Below are 19963 nucleotides of genomic sequence, written 5' to 3'. Positions count from 1 at the left end.
GAAAATAGAAGGCTTTATTTATCCTTCGCTGGCTTCTCTCATCCCAGACACTGTCCGCCAAGCCCCTGCTGCGATAGGAAAGCGAATAAGGATCGATACGTAGAGTTATTCCGAATCAGAATAAGAATGCCGACTGCGGCTACCACGGCCACCACCGCCACCCTCGCCTCCTCCTTCCTCCGCCGCCACGTCCCTCTATCTCCTCCTCCGCCGTCATCGCTGATCCCGCCAATCTCGAGGCTTTGCCATTCCACCTCTAGAAGGAGCCTCTCGTGCCAAGTGGCGATCACCAGCGACGTCCCCTCCTCCTCCTCGTCGGAGGTGGCGGAGGAGGAGGCGGAGATGGCGTCCAAGGTCGGGAGTAGGGTTCGGGTGACGGCGCCACTCAAGGTGTACCACGTGACCAAGGCGCCGGACCTGGATATCTGTGGTATGGAGGGGGTAATTAAGCAATACGTCGGACTTTGGAAGGGGAAGCGCATCACCGCGAATCTCCCCTTCAAGGTCGAGTTTTTCCTTCAAGTAGAAGGCCAAGCTAAGCCGGTTAAGTTCTTCGCCCACCTCAAGGAGGATGAATTCGAGTATATAAGCTCCGACGTGTAAAAGGCTCCATATTTTTAGCTGCCTTTTGGGGATTTAGGATCCAGAGAAAGGTTTATGTATCGGTAAAAATTCCAGGAAATCCACTTTCTTGTGGTACTTAATACTTATACTCTTTTGATATAAAATAATGGTGGTTGTAAATTACTTCTTACATGCGGGGACGTGAAGAAAGAGATCCTGCCTCCAAGTAAGTTTTAATATCTGCTCTCGTCTTTGTTTCAACTTCTGTTTTAGATTTTATGCAACTGCTTGGTTGGTAAGTAACTTGGTTATGTTGCAGAAGAGTTTAAGAATCTTTAAAGCATTCCATTTGTTGACTTTATGGCTATACTCTGAACTTAATTGGAATTCAAACGCAGCAAATTGTCTTATGTGATGTTTTGAGAAATGGCTAGTTTTACTTGTTTCTTTTGAGTATGGAGTTTCTGGAATTGTAATTTTGCATATGCTATCTTGGAACAAATTGGGAAAAGAAATATGAGTTTCTGAAATGATGGAGGCATCTGACCCTGAAGTTTTCTTGTAATTGTTACTGTTGCTTGATGCATCAAAGATGTGGCGATGATCATAAGGGAATGTACTAATGGAACCATTAATTTTGGAAGAGTTTGAGTTAATAGAAATATCAGGTTGTAATAAAATCAACTATGAGAAAGATATTATGAATGAAGACTCAATACTTTTGTCTCACTAGGTGTGTTAAATTAGAAATTCTGGATTAAAGTTGTGGCGACAGAGATGTCATCAATCTTAAAAGCCATGAAGGAAAATCTAAAAGAAAGAAAGCAGAACATTGTAATGAATGGTGGATATCCACCATCTCATTTCATTTTTTTATAGTACATTAACATTTTTAACTATATAAAACCTCCTCAATGCTCATTTCATTAGTTGCCCATTTTATTTTATTTTATTAAGGCATCACATGATCAAGTTTAGACGCTCCAACGGAAAGATATTTATTTAATATTTGTAGTTAACACCATTTGAGAGATATTAAATAGATGAGGGAGTTAAAATGTCATAAATGTGAAGAAAGGCTGCTCTCAATAGTACCATCGACAAAGCTTGAATCAAACATTCAGCATTTGGTCTGTTGAAAGTTTCCCTAATATTTTCTATTCAAACTCATTTGCTGTAGTTCACTATTATTCCCGGTTTCTAAAGAGATGGTTGTTTACTTCGAAGAACTTGAATGCTTTCTTTATAGTGTAACGTGAAAAGAATCAATATTTTTGCATTGGCTTGAAGTGCATAGAACTGATTTTCATATGAGGCATGTTTTTATTCATGTGTTGGAAATGATTAGATTGGACACCATTTCTATATTTTTCGATTGGAGATTTTATCATGTAATCATACATAACATGAGTTGCATTAGAACCATCAAACTGAGAACAAATGGTTGATGCACATAATTGATGGAAGGAGATTACCTTATGCCTCTGCTTGATGCATATGTCTGATAGGTAAATTCCTTTGTGAATTTGATGTTATCTCTTTTCCAGAAAGCAAAATATTAGAAAATTTTGGCCATGAATGAATGAGAATTCTCTCTGTTCATAGATTGTGGGTGCCAGGATTGACATTTTACACATGACTGCACATTAAAATATACAATTCATTGTGACATAATGGCGTATATTAAATATATAATAACATATCTGTAAAAGGTGATTCACAGGTGTCTAATATAGAAATTATGCATGTATTGACATGCTGTAGTAAATATTGTCTTACTGAGTCTGGAGTTGCTTAACATTCGAGGATTTAAGGGGCACTATTACTTAATTCTCTGTTACCAGCTCTTGCTTGCTGAAATCCTTCTTGTTAATTCTTTCCTTTATTCAATCCAGCAATTTGGTTTGCTCCAGAGTAAACTTCATACAGGAGATTGGATTACCTGTGAACATTAGTATCTTAAAAGGTCAAGCTTCAACACTTATCCAACTGCAGATGTCATTATCGTCCCAGCATTTTGAAGAAGTATGCCGGACGAACTGCTTTAGTTATATTTTTTTTTTTCGTATTTTAAATCAATTAGGAGTCCGCAAAAACTTGAATCTAGTTCTACAGAATTGATTTATATTCTCAACTTCAATGCCTCCTTTCTTCTCTACCTGTTAATTTCATGTGTTTTAATCACCACTTGACAATATTATTCTGCACTGTACAATGTTTTTAATCCATAAGACTTCCAACTAATGCATGAAAGCAGCTGCTTCTTGGGATAGATGATGGACTATTAGAGACAAAGCTGTTTCTTTTGCATATAGATCTTCCCAGGAATTGGCTTTTACTTCCCTACTTTTTGTACCACTTTGATGCACGATACTACTTGAAGGTCTCTGTATAGTGGTATACTAGATTCAAGTGCATTCAAGAAAGAAACCCAAAGGTCACACCAAGAAGTAAAATGCAAACAAATCCTCTTTGATTCCTTTCCAGGGACTCTCCAAAAAGCTGGACAATGCTAAAGACAGCATGCCACCTAACCTCTTCCACATGCCATAACGGTCGAATCCACTTAAAAATACTCCAGTAATATCACATTCTCCTTTGACGTAAACCCTTCTGTCACAAATACGAAGACGGCCGTTGGAAAGATTCAAACATCTAAATTTAAATCGAAGGACTAGAATATTAGAAACAAATAAAACTCTCTAATGATTCAAACCCCGGGACCCGACCCTGGCACATAAAGGCGAGACCTAACGGATACCCTAACGGCTCTATTCCGTGCACTGCACTCACATCCCGCCCAGCGGCCCAGGAGAGCAAATTTGAAATCCTAAACTCTTTTTCTCTCCTATTTCAAACAGTAGTTGGTGGTCCAAACCACTTTATTCTCTGATATATAAATGTTATATCACCAAAGTCTACTCTTTTCTCCAAGATCTCTCAAACTCTTGATTTGAACAAATGGGTCTTTGCTTTAGCAAGAAGAAGAGTTGTTCTCCTCCTCCAAACCCACCTCCTAATCCCATCGTTGTTGAGAAGAAGGTCGAGAAGAAGACGAAGAGGAAGAAGGAGGAGGTGGTGGTGGTGGAGAAGAAAGCTAATCCAGTAGTAGTAGCACAAGCATCTAAGCCAGCCCCAGAAGTAGTAGTTAGCGAGAAGAAGCCAGTGTTTGCCATTACCCAGAACATCAAACCAGCCGCCATTGCCGTCGTGGAAAGCAACGAGAAGAAGAAAGCAGAGATACCCACGAAGAAAGCCCAACAAGAAGTAGAAAGCAGCGGCGGCGAAGGCGAAGAGACGAAGCCTGTTACTGTGAGAACGTCGAGTTGTACGAAGGAGGAGGTCGACGCGATACTCATCCAATGCGGTCGCCTCAGCCGCAGCTCCTCGGGAAAGGCCCCAAACGAGACCAATGGCTCACATAGGAGGTACTCCGGCTCGAAGCGGAGCTACGATTTCGATCATGAGAAGAAGGGAGGCGAAGAGGAGGACTGGGAGAAGCCGGTGTCGAGGCCTTCGCCGCACCGGAGAACACCGGGGAGAGAAAGGTCGGGAAGCAGAGAAAGGGGAGGCAGTGGAGGGGGGAGGAGGGTGAGCCGGTCTCCCGGGAGGAGATCGGAGGGTCCGGCTTCGTCGGCTTCCATGAGCGAGCGGGTGAAGCAGCCGGGGAAGATGGTCTCGGTGCCGGCGAGGGAGAAGGGAGGAGGTGTTGGCTCGACGGAGGTTGGCGTCAGGAAGGCTTCCCCTGCTATGTCTAACAAGAGAAGCTCGTCTCCCCGGTCCCGTTCGCCGGCGAACGCCGCTCGGATGGCTAACGAGAATTCCGCGATCAATCATAATTCTTTGAGCCGGAATTCGTCGAGAAAGGCAGAGCACTCGCCGTATCGGAGGAACCCAATGGCCGAAATTGACGAGAACTTACCCAGGAAGCATCAGAATGGTAGTAACAACATCAAGATGCAGAAGGCCAGTGAAGGCCAAGCACTGCCGCAGGTAAAAACAAAGACATAGTTTTCAACTTCAATAGATCTTACTTTTCCCCCTTATCTTGTGATATAATACTTACTTTCTGATTTGGGTCGTCGCAGAAAGTTTGTAAACCAGAGCAAAGAAATGGTGGAGCAGCAGAAGTAGTGGAGGAAGCTGTGGAGGTGAAAGGAGCTCCAAAGACTAATGGCGCTCACTCGATGAACGTCATTGTCGAAAGCCTCAACCCGAAAGGCCTAACGAGAAGTAGATCATCGCGACGGTCGTCCAGGGACTTTGATCATAACGTTGGCCTGAACCCTGACATTCCTCTCAATCCAACTTCCTACACATCTTTGCTACTAGAAGACATCCAGAACTACCACCATCAGCACAACACTGCCTTCTCCCTCCCAGCTTGTGTCTCCAAGGCCTGCTCCATACTAGAAGCCGTGGCTGATCTCAATTCATCGTCTTCAGAGAACAAGAGCTACGAAGCAGACCGGTCCAACAACGACAAGGGATCGATCAATGGGAGGTATGGAATGAGGGGTTTGATGCCAAGGGAGCCATTCCTTGAGTCTGAGATAGTTGTGAAGGATGACCTCTTGGAGCCAAGCCTTCACAAGTATGTTACAGTTAGAGAATTGGGAGGTGAGATGGAGCCGCAAGAGTCCGCGGGGAGCAATAGCTTTGTAGGACAGCCATGGGCTTCGTCGTGGGAGCCTAATTCGGTTGAGTCCACCGATTGGACTTCGCGGTCTAACAACGGGGAAGAGGTGGAGCAGGAAGGAGGAGGAGGTCATTTAGGCCATTCGCGGCTGTACAAGAACCAATTATTGCAAGAGGCTTCTTGCGACTTGGATGCGCGCGAAAGGAGATTGAGAGGAGGATCAAGTAGCAGCAATTTGCCTGCTAATTCAAGTAGCAAGAAGAGCCATGTTCTCCGCGGCGGTGGCGGTAGTGTGAGGAGTGGAAAGTCTGGTAATAGTAATAGAGCTCTTTCAGCTCCTGTTGTTGCTGCTGCAAGCTCATAGCAGCAAATGACTCTAGATTGTGTATGTTTTAGTCTCACAGCAATACGGTTTGCTGTTGATTTTTTTTTTCTCTTTGTTTATTTTGTCTCTCAATACATTGTTCTGATGTAGTCATCACAATGACAGTGGCAATGTAAACCCCCCCTACTTTCTTTCTCATTCTTCCAATCCTGTGTCTGATTGTTCAGATGTAGTCATCACAATGACAGTGGCAATGTAAACCCCCCCTACTTTCTTTCTCATTCTTCCAATCCTGTGTCTGATGGCGGATATTCAGCAAACTTATAATCAAGAGAACGATATCGCTGAATTATGCAAGATTATTAGTCTGCATAAAATATGCTCTTTTGGTACATGAGAGAATTACTTACCAAACTCTAATAAATGTTAATTGCTAAGATATTTTGATAGACGGCGGCGGACTTCGTTTTGCTAAATGATATCATTGAATTATGTGAGATTAGTCCGTATAAAGGCTTTCACTTGAGAAGTAGAAGGCTTGATTGATTCTTGAAGTTTGAGAGTAAATGTCACAGTTCCAGTTATCTCAGGTCTATCCTTGGCCACTTCCAAATACACAATTATCATGTTATCATCTATAATCTCTATTCTTAGTAAATTCTCTCAAAAATCGTTATTCTTGTTAACAAAATTTATTATCTTTAATCTTTTCCTCTTAAAGAAATTATCATCTATAATCCTGACTATTCTTGTCTCGTATCATTGATGTACTGGATCAGGAAAAGATAACCTCATCATTCTTGAATTTTGCTGTGGTTGCATTCGCTCTTCTAATCTCTGTTCAAAACTTATCTCCAACTGCACACGTATATAAAACTCACATAACAATAGATTCACTCCACTTAACATCATTTCAGTTTTAGGAAAAGTAAGAATCGAGATCATAAATTACTTTTCTACCTGGTCCAGCATAGTTTTTGGCATTCATATCCTTTGAGATCCAAGAGGTTGAGAACAGTTTGAACCTATCTGGAACTCTAGATAGAAGACCCAAAAGAATCATGCAACTGACATAAATGCTTTAATTATTTTTCTCCTACCAAATGTGGACTCGGCTAGTTGTTAGCTTTGAAGAAACGTATTTAATTAAGTTTTTGAACGTCTCACCATAATTGTCTTGCGTCGTTTTCGCCATTAAGTTCTGTTAGGATGTTCAAGTTGTGTCTTAAAAACAGGCTAGTTGGTTATACTAGTACAGATTGGTCTCACTCTATCTATTCTGTCTGTACTAAACCAGGAGTAACTAATGCAATGCAATGATTTGATTACACCAAAAATGAGCTGAATCTAGGGTGGAAGTTTGACAAGTTTAACATGGAAAAATCTGAGAAAATTAGGTAAAGTGCAAACCATTTGCGGTCCGAAAAAACTATTCCAAATGAAATGTGGGCTTACTCAAGTCCCAAATCCTGCTTCTCCATCTTTTACCATGTTTGCCTTGTGAGAGTACAACTCAATAATTTGTAGCAAAGAAGAGCTCTGTCATGCAATACTAAATGAGATGCTTGTGAGCTTCCTCAGGCCCAATGAGCATAGTATTTGATACCAAGAAGCTGGAGAGAATAGTGTTACCAATAACGAAGACATCAAGGAGAAAATAACTTCTAGAGATATCATATGCACTTCTAGCAGCAGATTTCTGACACTTCACCAGACTGGTGTGTGGTAAAAGCTCAAGTAATCCAGCTCTGGTGCATTAAATTCCACATGGTGTACTGATCTTGTCTAGTTTTGCCTTCAACTTCAATTGTTTTCACCAACTACAGCAATAGGTAGAAGAACAGTGCTATGACAAGGAGATATATGAAGAATTATATGAACCCATTCTCTCCCATGACCATCACACTAAAGAGGTGGGGAAGAGAAAAAAAAAGAGCATATGGTTGGTATCCTGTTCAACCAATATACTCATGTTTACATATGAATCACAGCACTTTGCATTAAAGTGGCGCTTTTGATCTTGGCCAAATTCTACTTGTCTTGATGATGCATTCACCTACTTCTTCGACAGAAAACTTTGTATTGAATGATTCCATGTGACATGAATTTCACTTTTGTTCTTCTTATCCTGAATGTAGTATAAATCTCACTGTGGCTATACTATACAAACATCACAGTTCATGTGACCCTTCAGCGAACCAAGATTAAAATAACTTTTTTGCACTGCAAGAATGAGAACGCGAGCTAGATTATGCTTTATGGTTCTCTATGACCGAAAGAGAGGAGATACTTCTCTCTTAACTACCCATAGTTACTGTTAGAATATAAAATATACTATTTTTCAATGGATTAAACTTTTAATGCAGTTGGTGAGTTATCATGGCATTAGAGAACAATAGTTTTTTTTTGTTTATATTTTACATTCATAACAGTTAGTTGTTCTTTGCTTTCTATCTTTCCTCAGTGTCATAAATTTTATTCAAGAGAGGAAAACAAAAACAGAACAAAAGAAAAAAAAAATTCAGTTTCCACATATTCTTTAGATAGATATAAGTATCAAATTTCCTTGTAGCGTTTTCATGATTTCTGTATTATAAAAGAGAAACTCTACTCCAGTCATCCATATACATTACACTTAGTTAAAGCTTAAAAGTAATGCCGCAGCTTGATTACTTTGAGTGTTGCATACCTATGGACAATTTGAATTGGCATTCTTATGTATCACCCCTAGAATATGGTTCTGCTTCAACAACGTAGGCCCTGAGCGAAGGAGTCCTATTGGCGAGATCGACCGAAGTGCTCCACTGCTTAGTGTGCTTCTTCTGCAGCCTTCGTCTGGCAATGTATCCTCTTATCCATGGGGTTACATCCTCACTTATCTTGATCATGATGAAGAAGAGGAGACGATAGATGATGATCATGCTGAAGAGGACAGACAAGTCCCACCATTTCGATCTGTTCACATCAATCTGGAAGACGTTTTCTAGTATGTACTCTCCAGGAATCTTTGGAAGGTCTGGTGTTTGATTATCAAATATCAGACCTTTCAGGTCATTTTGATACTGGCCCTGTAGATGGAAACATAGTTAAAATAACTAAAGAAGGATGAATGAATGTGATTTATATGAATTCGGTTTTATGATTTTACCTGCAGTGACCAGAAATGGAAGCTGATATATGACATAGGGTATCGCCAGAATGGTTTCGGGATGTCATTTGGAAGTCTAAAGTATCCGGAAACCAGCATGAATATTCCCTGTTCAAAGAGCAATTACATCATTATGTCCTTTCAGCATATGAAGTTAAATGATCATGCTGAAGAAAGCCTGTTCTATAGCTGAAGTCAGCAAAAGTTTTCATAAAGCAGTGGAGGAGAATTTAAAATGAGACAGTGTTGAGAGAAATGTACTGAGTTTATTTACTCTCTCTTAGTATCCTAATTAGAAGATCTTGAAGATTATGGTCTACCATGGTTCAGTTCAGATATAAAAATTTCAGACTTCTTTAACCACATCAAGAATGCAAATTTAATCTCTGAAATTTCTACTCTGGATATCTTGGATTTTTAGTCTAGTGAGTCAGAGCTACACAAACTGTTGAGGAAGTAATAGAAAAGTGTTAAAGAGTTACTTGAGATGATCTAAATTTATACTTGGTAATTTATTTGCTGTATGTGCAAGACAGGCATGTCAAATTTTTCTCTGTTTGTACTGTTACCAACTGATTCAGGTATGAACAAAACAATTATTTGCATCAACGGATAAATGAGTAAGGAGTTTGGATCATAGAATTGATGCAAACTTCTTCTGATTCAGCCAGACCTTCTGTGATTAATCACATAGAGGCACTCTGAAATTATTTGCAAATGTACTTGTTAACGTGAAATTTAATTGCGGAAAGTACTTAATTCTTACCTGAATCCCAGCTCCTATGATGATTCCCATAAGGAAATTAGGAACAACACTGGCTATGGCCATCATCAAGCTCTCAACCACAGTAACACTGGCGTAGAGGCACAAGACGAAGAACAAGTAATGCATGAAACCTGGATGAAGGTGTACCATGAAGTAACATATGGTTCCTGATGCAAAGGTTATCAAGATCAGAAACGGCATCGCAGAAAGTGTATTGCTGAGAACAAATGCGAAGACGCCATAGTGCCCATTGAGTCGCTCTCTTTGGAAAACCTGCAAATATGCAACAAACTAATTCAGCTCAAGGTTTCAATATGTTTATATTAGATTTCAGGATATAAAGAATTCAAAACTAACCTTCATATCTTCAACAAATGAAGGAAATCCTCCAATCGACATGAATGTGACGAAGCCAAAGACAAAAGAAGCACATGCACCCCTAGCCTATACATAACAAATTAAGTAACAATGAGTACATTAGATTGTAAATTGATGAATTGACGACAATCCATCAATTCTATCCAAATATGTTTGTGATTAATTAGGTGCTTGACGAGAAAATGAGTAGGCAAATCCAGAGCATCTATCTATTAGTTGCAAGGATGTATGTAAAGTACCAGAATGGCACTGTATCCAGTTCCCACATTGAAGTAGATAGTTCCAATGCAGAAGGTTACAACAAGGTAAATCACAAGCCGCAACCAGTAATAACCAAAATCCCTTGACATATTAACAAACGAACGCTTGGTTAAGGTAAAAGCCTGCATGCCAAAGCTGGCCTGACTGCCTCCTGAGTCCAAAATTGTTCCTTTCTGCAACCAAAACAAATAATCCTATATTAGTCCCGCTCAGCTTATTATCACAATTTAGAACAGACTACTAGTATAATACATACGACTCGAGAGATCTCATCCACTTTCTGTCTTGCTGCATAATTATACTGTGAATGAGTGTAGAAATCAACCAGTCTTCTGATAGCTTCTGCTGTTGTAATTTTCTCCAGAGGGTCATCAGACCTCTCAAACTGGGGAACAAAGAGACAAATCATTGATCCTTTCATAGTAGCCTTAATTGCAGATTGGAAGGTATATATAAATATATCTATACTTACCCTTCTTTTCATTGATCCTTTCAGAGTAGCCTTCACCTTGTCGAAATCCGAGTTTACGCACCTAAGGAAATGATCTGATGGGTTCCTTAGAGATGGGCAAGGGAAGCCAGCTTGAGCAAAGAACTACAAATCAAGCAGTGAGAGTGTAAGAAACTCTTAGTTGAATCATAAAAGAACAAAGATAAAATCTAGCTTACATAAGTACATACATACATATTTTTATTATACCTCATACGATTCTCGAGCTTGCCCAAAGTAAACAGTCTTGCCTCCTGAGAGCAAATATAAGCTATCAAACAATTCGAAGACCTCACTGCTTGGTTGGTGGATTGAAGCTATCACAGTCCTCCCACCTCTTGCCAAAGCCCTCAATGTTTGTGTCACAAAGAAAGCTGATGCACTGCAGATATAAATAAATAAATATATATACAATGAAGCTAACACATCAACAAGAAGATCCAATTGAACTAGAAGCTAAAAGCAATAAGAAAAATGTATGCAAAAATTACCTATCAAGACCACTGGTAGGCTCATCAAGGAAGAGCAATCTGGGCCTCATCAGTATCTCAAGAGCAATGCTGACCCTCCTCTTCTCACCTCCACTTATCCCTCTCAGATGCCAATTACCAATCACCGTATCTGCGCAATCTTGCAGCCCCATCTCCACGATCGTCCCTTCCACCAACGCTCGCTTCTCGTCCCACGGCATCTTGTCCGGCAGGCGGAGGCGGGCAGAGTACGATATGGTCTCCCTCACCGTCAGCGTTCCAATCAAGTTATCGTCTTGCGTCACGTACGCCTGATCACATACATATCGAAGCATACGTACGTGAAGACGATCGACAACAACGTAGACATGATCAAAGAGCTCACCGCGGTGCCAAAGGAGAGCTTGGTCTTGCGCCCGTTGATGAGGATGGTCCCGGAGAGGAACGCGTTGGTGGCGAGGCGGCTCGAGAGCGCGTCGAGGAGGGTGGACTTCCCGGAGCCGGACGGGCCCATCAGCGCCGTCAGAGTCCCCGGCTCCGCGTACCCGGTGAGCCCCTCCAGCACCGTCTGCGTCTCGCCGTTTCCCAGTGTCACCGTCACCGTCAGGTCCTTCCACGTCAGCCTCGCCGAGACGTCACCGATGAACTCGGTGTTGGTCGTCTCCTTCCACAGCGTCTCACTCAGCGGGCTCAGCCCCGCGACTACGATGCTGTTCGCCGCCGGCTTGTTCGCCTCCATTTCTAGAATCACTTGCCCTGCGGCGCTCCTCATGCCTAACGTTGGAAAGTGGTGCAAAAGATACTAAAAGAGAGGTGCGACCGATGCTACCATGTTAAGGAAGTCATGCATATATGTTGGGTTATATAAAGAGGACGAAGAGATGATTACCCATCTAGAAGAACCTAAGCTAGTGAGAAGGACTAGCAGTAGAAGAGATATAGTAGTTGAAGAGGAGGAGAAATCTTGGGTTTGGGTTTGACCCAGGCGGTAGGAAGTAGGAACTGTGAGAAAGCATGCAAATGGAACAAATGGGGTTAGCTTTTGGTGTGACTGCTGGACCAAAGAGGATCATAACTTCTAAACTTCATTATTATTATTTATTAGTATTATATTTTACTATTATTTTTTTACTTCTTTTTCTTCCTGGGATTACTAAACAATTTAACCAGCAAGAGTCTCGAGATCGGGGAGTACAGCGAACGAAGTGAGGGGAAGATGCTGGGGTATGATCACAGTTTCCTATAGCCATTAGCTTATCTCTTTCTTGTTCTTTAATGGAAGGATAGATTCATCACATTAATGGAGGCTGGTGGATGTTGGTGTGCAATTAATGCAAACAGCAGACGTTGCTTCTCTCTCTCTCTCTCTCTCTCTCGCTCTTAGTTAGGAGTTGAGGAGCATATGATTAAGATAGGAAAAAGCACATAAATGAAGAAGTTCTTCAGCAATTAGTTCGGCAATATAATAGCACATCAATTATTACATCCGAAAGAAGTATCAGATTTCTTTTTTCTTTTCTAGTTAACAAATATATGTCAAGTATATAAAATTGCACTTAGATCTCTCAAACTGATTCCTACTTTTATAGAGACGCTTTTATTTATTTTCCTGAGACATTAATTTCTTTTATTATAAGAAAGAACTTTTGAAATGCCCATTCCGTTAGTTATATATTAGATTTCATGTTAAAAAATATTAAGTGGCACATGTATAGGGACCATACTAGTCTTATTTTTTATAATAAAAATAATAATAAAAGCTAAGGGTTCATTAGTCTTTTGATGTTTTTCATCAATACCGTCAATGGATGATAGATATTTCATAATTTAGGAGGTCAATATAGATCAAAGTTGATGAGATGCAAGTAGTTTACCAATCATACAAAAGTTATTGGTTCCAATTCTCTCAAGGGGACAAACGACATTAATTAGGTTTGTGTGGAATAAATAAATACTTATAACTCTTAAATTAGTTTAGCTATCCTCATTGCTTTAACTTGATAAGCTAGTATAAACTGATTTAAGTTACTATAGTATTTCCATGTAAACCAGTATATTAATAATAATTATATTTGATTGAAAAAAAATTTAAGAGTTATTTTAGTAAATGATTAAAATACTCTTTGTAGTGGATAGAGGAGATAATAAAGAGATGAGAGGAGAGAGAGAGGGAGAAGGCAATAGTATAATTAGTTAACTAATTTTGAGACAACCTACTGTTTGGATACTTAACCAGTATAGCCCTCGTTGTACTAGAATAAATAAAATTGTGGGTATTCCACGTCTAAACACAGGGTTAATGATCCAATCGTACTGAGGGAGAAGGCCATTAATTTTGATGGATAATTCCCTGAGTTGTCCTTTCATATTGATAGCAATGGCATCATTAATTTTCTTGTTCTATCTCCTAATGTTCACACTTCATAGGCAAGAATTCACCTTTAGTTTGTATATCTCCTAATGTTCATACTTCAGAGGCAAGAATTCAAGAACTTGCCGCAGTGAATTAATGGAGCTCTACTTTATATTTATTTTTGAGTATATACATGCATCTATACAAGCTCTGTCCAATCAACAACAGTTTCTAAGGCATGTTGGTGAGAGAGTTCTTTCAGTGAAGCACACAACACCACCGCCTTCTAGCTGACCCAATTCTCCACATCAAAATTGGATATCCTACAAACCCTATAATTCAAAGAGAAAGAACCAATTTATCTATAAAAAAATCGACATATATATATATATATAGAGAGAGAGAGAGAGAGAGAGAGAGAGAGAGAGAGAGAGAGAGAGAGAGAGAGAGAGAGAGAGAGAGAGAGAGTCTTAAGTATCTAAATAACTGAGATGAATTAGTTTCACTGATATAATGTATGAGTGGTGGATTAAAATGTTAATCCAAGTAGGAGACCTTGATGTCTTTCTCCAATGGTGTTAATGCATGGATTAAAGGTACCTCCTTTGTCACATTTTTTCGTTGGTCTCCTTGGCAAAAAACAGAAAACATGCCAAGCCATCCATAAATCATGAAAGGGACTAGCATCTACCCTTGAAATCCAAAAAGACAGCTGTGTGCATAGATCACCTCTCTCTCTGTGTGTTTGACTTCACTGGCTGTGATTTAAGACAAGAGCAGGTGCATTTATAGACAGTCTTCAAGACTTCAACTATGCTCATGGTGGTATGGCACTATGTAACTGTTGGTATTATTCTTTGTCTCATGCTACATTGCTTTATACTTCATTTTTTTAGGGGACTTTTGTACCAATATTCCTACTCTGCACTGATCCACCTGAAATAAAAGAAGGATCAATTCAAGTTCAAACTAGTAGAAACAGGTCAAGTTCAAACATCTATACCATACATCACCATACCTAGTAAAAGGAATTCTATACAAGAAAAAAGAGGTCAAAGATGCAATTGGGGCTAAAAGTAAAAAGAATACTTGTATCAAAAAAGAGCTGGATGCTTTGCAGCAGTACATCTTCAGCTTCCTGAAAGCTCCATTAAACCACCAGCAATTTAATAATTAGTTCACCTCATAGATGATCCATCTGTTTTGGTAACCCACAAAGATGGCAACTGTATACTATATGGTCTCTGGTAGAGATTGAGATGTATACTTAGAAAGTAAACCTTTCTCAAGATTCTGGTAGCGTTGGCTTTCTCAAGCAAACTTTCACTATTCTTACTCTATAAGTCGCTAACAGTGCAGTTACACATACAACAAAACTATAACATTTAATCAACTCCTAGAATTGACACTCAGATTATTCAACAGCATCAGATCATACAACAAGATTCAGTTGGAGTTGTTGCAGGAAGTATCCTTTTATTTCATTGCATTACTAGAGGACTAGTGAAGTAAACGGACAGGGGAACTAAGAAGAAAAAACTACCCTAGACAAAGGACCGGCCTTGAACATCTTATTAAGGCTAAGAACACTTAGCATGTTGGAATGCATTTACTGCACTTAGTAACACACTTCCCTTTGATGTGTTCGATGCCAACACCCTCTGTCTTGCTGCACTTCTTGGTGCAGATCACCTTCTTCTTCTTACAAAACTCTTCAGTGAAGCATTTAACTGAATTCCTTGTAGTGTCCTTGTCTACTCTGGCTTCCAACTTAGCTTCCATATTTGTTGCTTCTACTGCGCTCCCTCCTGCCACACCATTCATACCTGAGGAGCTCCAAATGCTGCCAGCTTCTGCGAGGAACTTGCCCAGATCCTTGATTAAACTTGCAGGGACACTGTTGGCTGCCTCGTTCTCCGCCAGTGAGCTGCTGCTGGCGATGCCACTTGCGAGAATGACTACCATCAGAAAGCAAGAACTCCTCATGACTGCAGGTGCACTAGTTGGTTGCTTTTGATATCCTCTAGCTTGGCTGAAATATATAACGGCCAAGGTTCCTCTTCAGAGATGGAAATTTTGGCATGATCTAACTGATCTTGAAGAGCATACAAAGTATGCAGATAAAACGTAGGTGGTGTGAACTCTGGAGAGCAAACAGAAGGCATGGGAGATACTTAGTGTGTAACAACAGTCTGTCTGAGATGAAGATTGAACTTTCTAGTTGCAAGAATGGCTGATGGCTCAGATTTGATTTCACAAACTCCCTTCACAGAATTGGATGGCATGAAGCTTATCTAAAATAATTTAAGACATTAATGAGGTGAGGTCTCGATAATCTTATGATTTCGATTAGTGGCAACAAAACCTGAATTTTTTTTTACCAATCTCGGTTTGTACAGTTTCTATGGGATCTGTCTCAAGCTCTTGTATGAACAACATGGACATTCTTGGATCAGTTCACTACACCAAACAATACAAACTAATCAGGGAACAACTTCCAGGTTCCAACTTGATTATTCCTACAAACAAGCTGAAACTGGATCATCAATGAGCAGCTTAAATTACTTGCATGGTTGCATCCTTATTCATGTTAGCAGATCCACACTAATAAGCTTATAGCTTTCCAACTTGTTATCTATCAAAATTTACATGATAAATCTTAGCACGCATGCTAACCATTTGATACACATAAGAAAACCTGATCATCATAAGACTACAGTTTATACAGTCATGCACCTTACACTTATATGGTCAGATTCTGTGAGACGTATAAACCTTTGAAAGCAGATTACTCAGACTCTATGACACTAGAAAATAAATCCAGCTATCAAGTATGTCCTAGAGGCCACTCTAATTTCATTGAAAGATCTTGAAAATGAATTGCGAAATAAAAATTACTTTAAAAAAAAACTAAACCCATATATTAGATGAATCAGGTCAGAGTTCCTTGATTGTTGTTGTTACTTAACATGCTACTTATATGCGCAATTCTTTTGGGGAAAAATGACTTGAGAGTCTACACCACAAGCAAGAAGCATTTCTGCAAGTGGGTAACAAGAAGGCAAACCAACACATAAAGCTTATCTACTATTTCAGATGTCTTCTGCAAAAGGAAAGGGATGTCCAACACAGAGAGAAGAAAGCACAGAGAATTAAGCAAGCAACATAACCTTGAGAGGAGACATATGGGTCTTCATCATATGAGAATAGAACTATCTGAAAAGGGGACATTCTATAGTGATGGTGAACTGATAAAGCATGCCAATCTGATACAAACATATTTATGATCAATAGAATTTTTTTAAAAAAAGGAATTCTCAGTGGAAGCTCATAAAAGTTAAAAACTGGTTCGTGGGACAAACTATAGAGGCTACAGTTGCTGAATCAAACAGCCAAAATATTTAAAAGGCAACATCATCTAGTTCTTCTAAAACTCAAGGCTCATAAAGAGCATACATGAAGAGCAAGTATTATAAGTCATTGTGCTCAAGGATCTCTAAAGCCAGTCTTCCTTTCACAAAAAGAGTACTTTGAAGTTTGAATATCGAATGGTGTAATACATGAATTATATATACCTAGCACTTCATAGTTCTCCATAATGCATATGCTCTTGAATCCTAGATCAGCATACATTCCTCGATACAAGCATTCTAGCACTAACACTCACAATGACGTTAAAATTTAAATAGAACTGGAATACTCAATTCCACTTCACTCTATTTGAAGTTCCCATAAGATGAATGATAAGCACAAGAAGTTAAATAATTGACTCAATAATAAAATTTTCATTCATAACCAAAAAATTTGTTCATCCTATTGTTAGCATTAGCTCCAAATCTCCACAAAACTTCCAATAAGGCAATAACCATAGCTCATTTTGATTCGACAATAATGGAACTTCACTTTTAACAGTTGAGTATTTCCAAGAAGTGCCTGAACTGATATATATGGACTGAGAAAAAGGACACTTAAATTCACTGCAGTCAAGTGCCAAACTTTGGTAAATAGATGATTATAATATAAGTAAATTCAAGTACTATCCTATAAATTATCATCTAAAGAAAAGATTACAGACTTGAGTCACTCCCCTATACTACAGTTACAAGATGTGTATGATTGAGAACAAACCGATGCACCTCATTCAATCTCGATCTGCTGAGGCGCATCACCTTCACCTTCCTGCTCTGATTCCCCATCACTAATCTGCCCCTCCTTGGCAATTCCGGAGGCTTCCATTGTCCTTGAGACCCACTCCTTGAGGGGATCCTCATTCAAATCAAGCCTCAAGAGACCGGCAAAAACACCGCCCATGAATGCAACAGGCTCCTAAGAAAGGTGAACAAAGGTTATTTTGATCATACAAATTCTTGCATCTTAGCACTTTGCCTCTCATTTTCCACCCTTTGGATCAAAATGATTCATGGAATTGATTTTAATTCCAAACAACTCAGTTAAACCGAACTCCTACTACTGATTGAATTGACCATCATTCAGCCTCATTTTCTGGGTAATTATAGGAGAATAATTACTAGAATAAAGTTTAAATCCCGTTTCACAAATAACGCGAGCTCCTCAACTGCTTACAGAAGCCAATCCAAATCTAACCAATGGATTCTAAGAACTGGAGGTTTAGAAATAAAGTGTAACAAAGAAAAGGCACATGTTTTACCTTGAGGGCATCTTTAACGATGGGTGGTTGGTCTTCGAAGGGGTTAAAGAAGGCTTGGATTCTCCCAGCAGGAGTTCCTACTCGGCTTCTTGTTCTTCTTCTTCTTCCAATAAACCCATCCACATTCCTTTTCACCCACTGGAAAAGAAGGGATCTTTTCGCCTTATTTGGGGTCAAATGCCGTGTAATAAATAGGAGAAAATTTGTAAAGAAAAAGAAAAAAAGGAATCCGAAGTAGGAGATCTCTCACCGTGATAGGAGTGGCTGAGGTGAGGAGGAGAGCCATGCCGCGTCCGGTAGAGGATGTTTTTCTGGCAAAGGCGTCAGTTTTGCTTCAGCCCTGGAGATTCTCACGGAGTTCGTGGATTGAACCGAATAGGCTTCTTATCTGGTCTGGTTCTAGAAATGATTCAATGTCTTATTTCTTTCTTTTTCCTTTTCTTTTCTTTTTAGTTAAATTACAAATTGCCGCATGAGCCTTCAAATATATTTTTTAATCATTTTATCTCTTTCTAATATAGAATTAGTGTGAAATTGATATGCTTTTAAGCACAGTAGTTGGTGGATTGAAGCGGGGATTCTAGAATTGAGATTGTATGTTTTATTTCTTTATATTTTTGAGGTAAATTATAAATTACCACACATTGTTTATCCTCTTAAATTATTATTTATGTTATTATAATTGTTATATTTTCTATCCAAATTACTGGAGAAGGTCAAAAAGATATCAGAGAAAAATTCTTGGAGTAATTTTTCTCACCATGGATATCAAAATGTCTGAATTTGTCTTTCTAATTTTATTAAATTATATCTCATTTTTTAAACTTAATAATAATATGTATTTTCTCTGTAAATAAGTCTCGCACTTTAGCTCTGAACCAACATCGGCAGAACAGAGCACCATCCACACAACTCGGGATGCCGAAGCAATCTTGCAAGCGAAACAGCAAAGCATCTTATCGAGCAAATGCCCAGAATTCTCAAGGTCACCAGAACTGATAAGAGCTGATCTGAGACTCGCGTCCAGAAGGGCGTTCCAAGAGGAGAAGCAGTTTCTTTTGGGCATTTCGTTGAACAAGTAGAGGGCATTGTTGAAGTCCGGGCATGAGAGATCGATCCAACGATAGGAAACGCATGATCGGAGGAAGCGGCTGCACTAATGGAGATCAACGGTCGTGAGAGCCACAAGTCATCGTTGTGCGCCAGGGCAACGGCGAGACGCAGACGAGAGGGTTCGAGCCTCTTCATGGGCCCTTCCTTCTTCCAGGCCTACGTGGAAGTCTGACCCTAAGGCTCCCAGATTTGGATTGCATACCAATTCTTGGACCCATCCTCCGGTGGGCGGAGAATTCCGTGAGCTTACTCCTATTTTAGGCGGAGAATTCCGTGAAACTAATACAATTTAAAATAGAGAAGAGTAAGTCTAAATTTGCTCCTAACTACAAGATTAGTGGACTATAATTTATCCTAAGATTTTTAGTTAGCACTCGCTGTCTTTCCCCCAATATATTGGACTAAACGACATGAAGATGAGCTGCACCAGCACTACTGTTCAGCACTAAAGTTCCATCCTCTCCATTAAATGCTATTTATCCGGTTTTTGACTGTCAAAATGTCCTCCTCTCGACTCGCCTAACTCTCCGAGACCAAAACCATTCAACCCAACTCGGACCACGTCAACCCCTCCGTTGACTCCCAATTCCAAATTGATAAAAAAAAAAAAAAAACTGGATTAAATACATTTTTATTCCCGTGTGCTTATGCAGAACTTTTTTTTTTTATATACCAATTTCTATATATTTTTTTGAGTAATTTGATACTGTTAGAGTGTCCCTCTCGCTTAATACAATCCCATCCAAATTACTAAATTGCTCATTAATATTTATTAGATAAATTGATC

General features: G+C 39.6%; 3 protein-coding genes across 4 annotated transcripts; 1 reads left to right on the top strand and 2 right to left on the bottom strand.

The window, feature by feature from the left end:
- The first annotated feature begins 598 nt into the window (after positions 1–598).
- Positions 599–5809, top strand: LOC140762733 (uncharacterized protein At1g65710). Its single transcript, XM_073100659.1, has 3 exons — positions 599–790; positions 2460–4557; positions 4653–5809. Exons 2-3 carry the CDS (start codon positions 3526–3528, stop codon positions 5565–5567), a joined length of 1947 nt encoding a protein of 648 aa, XP_072956760.1. The 5' UTR covers positions 599–790; positions 2460–3525; the 3' UTR covers positions 5568–5809.
- Positions 5810–8037: 2228 nt separating this feature from the next.
- Positions 8038–12123, bottom strand: LOC140763559 (ABC transporter G family member 11-like). The gene is made up of 10 exons (XM_073101807.1): positions 11427–12123; positions 11063–11352; positions 10782–10953; positions 10554–10676; positions 10338–10466; positions 10060–10254; positions 9800–9886; positions 9443–9715; positions 8677–8784; positions 8038–8596 (listed from the first exon to the last, which is right to left on the bottom strand). The coding sequence occupies exons 1-10, from the start codon at positions 11811–11813 to the stop codon at positions 8243–8245; spliced, it is 2118 nt and encodes a 705-aa protein (XP_072957908.1). The 5' UTR covers positions 11814–12123; the 3' UTR covers positions 8038–8242.
- Positions 12124–17269: 5146 nt separating this feature from the next.
- LOC140763012 (UPF0426 protein At1g28150, chloroplastic) lies at positions 17270–18474 on the bottom strand. 2 transcript variants are annotated; one of them, XM_073101034.1, is made up of 3 exons: positions 18314–18474; positions 18064–18201; positions 17270–17720 (listed from the first exon to the last, which is right to left on the bottom strand). In XM_073101034.1, exons 1-3 carry the CDS (start codon positions 18347–18349, stop codon positions 17532–17534), a joined length of 363 nt encoding a protein of 120 aa, XP_072957135.1. In that variant the 5' UTR covers positions 18350–18474; the 3' UTR covers positions 17270–17531. The 2 variants fall into 2 exon arrangements, with proteins under 2 accessions (XP_072957135.1, XP_072957134.1); XM_073101033.1 differs by having other exon boundaries at positions 18064–18225; positions 18314–18471.
- Positions 18475–19963: the final 1489 nt, after the last annotated feature.

This window comes from Typha angustifolia, chromosome 7 (assembly GCF_048772165.1).
Source record: "Typha angustifolia cultivar Huaian chromosome 7, ASM4877216v1, whole genome shotgun sequence".
In the NCBI taxonomy this organism is placed as follows: Eukaryota; Viridiplantae; Streptophyta; class Magnoliopsida; order Poales; family Typhaceae; genus Typha; species Typha angustifolia.
The sequence above is the reverse complement of the archived record's forward strand: the minus strand, read 5'-3'. Positions and strand labels throughout refer to the sequence as shown.

Coding starts and splice junctions, on each gene's coding strand:
- LOC140762733 (XM_073100659.1), top strand. CDS start 3,526: ATGGGTCTTTGCTTTAGCAAGAAGAAGAGTTGTTCTCCTCCTCCAAAC. Junction 4,558..4,652: donor AAGGCCAAGCACTGCCGCAG/GTAAAAACAAAG, acceptor GGGTCGTCGCAG/AAAGTTTGTAAACCAGAGCA.
- LOC140763559 (XM_073101807.1), bottom strand. CDS start 11,813: ATGAGGAGCGCCGCAGGGCAAGTGATTCTAGAAATGGAGGCGAACAAG. Junction 11,353..11,426: donor AGCTCTCCTTTGGCACCGCG/GTGAGCTCTTTG, acceptor GTATGTGATCAG/GCGTACGTGACGCAAGACGA. Junction 10,954..11,062: donor CCTACCAGTGGTCTTGATAG/GTAATTTTTGCA, acceptor TTATATCTGCAG/TGCATCAGCTTTCTTTGTGA.
- LOC140763012 (XM_073101033.1), bottom strand. CDS start 18,349: ATGGCTCTCCTCCTCACCTCAGCCACTCCTATCACG. Junction 18,226..18,313: donor CCTCAGCCACTCCTATCACG/GTGAGAGATCTC, acceptor ACCCCAAATAAG/GCGAAAAGATCCCTTCTTTT. Junction 17,721..18,063: donor TCGTTAAAGATGCCCTCAAG/GTAAAACATGTG, acceptor CACCTTTCTTAG/GAGCCTGTTGCATTCATGGG.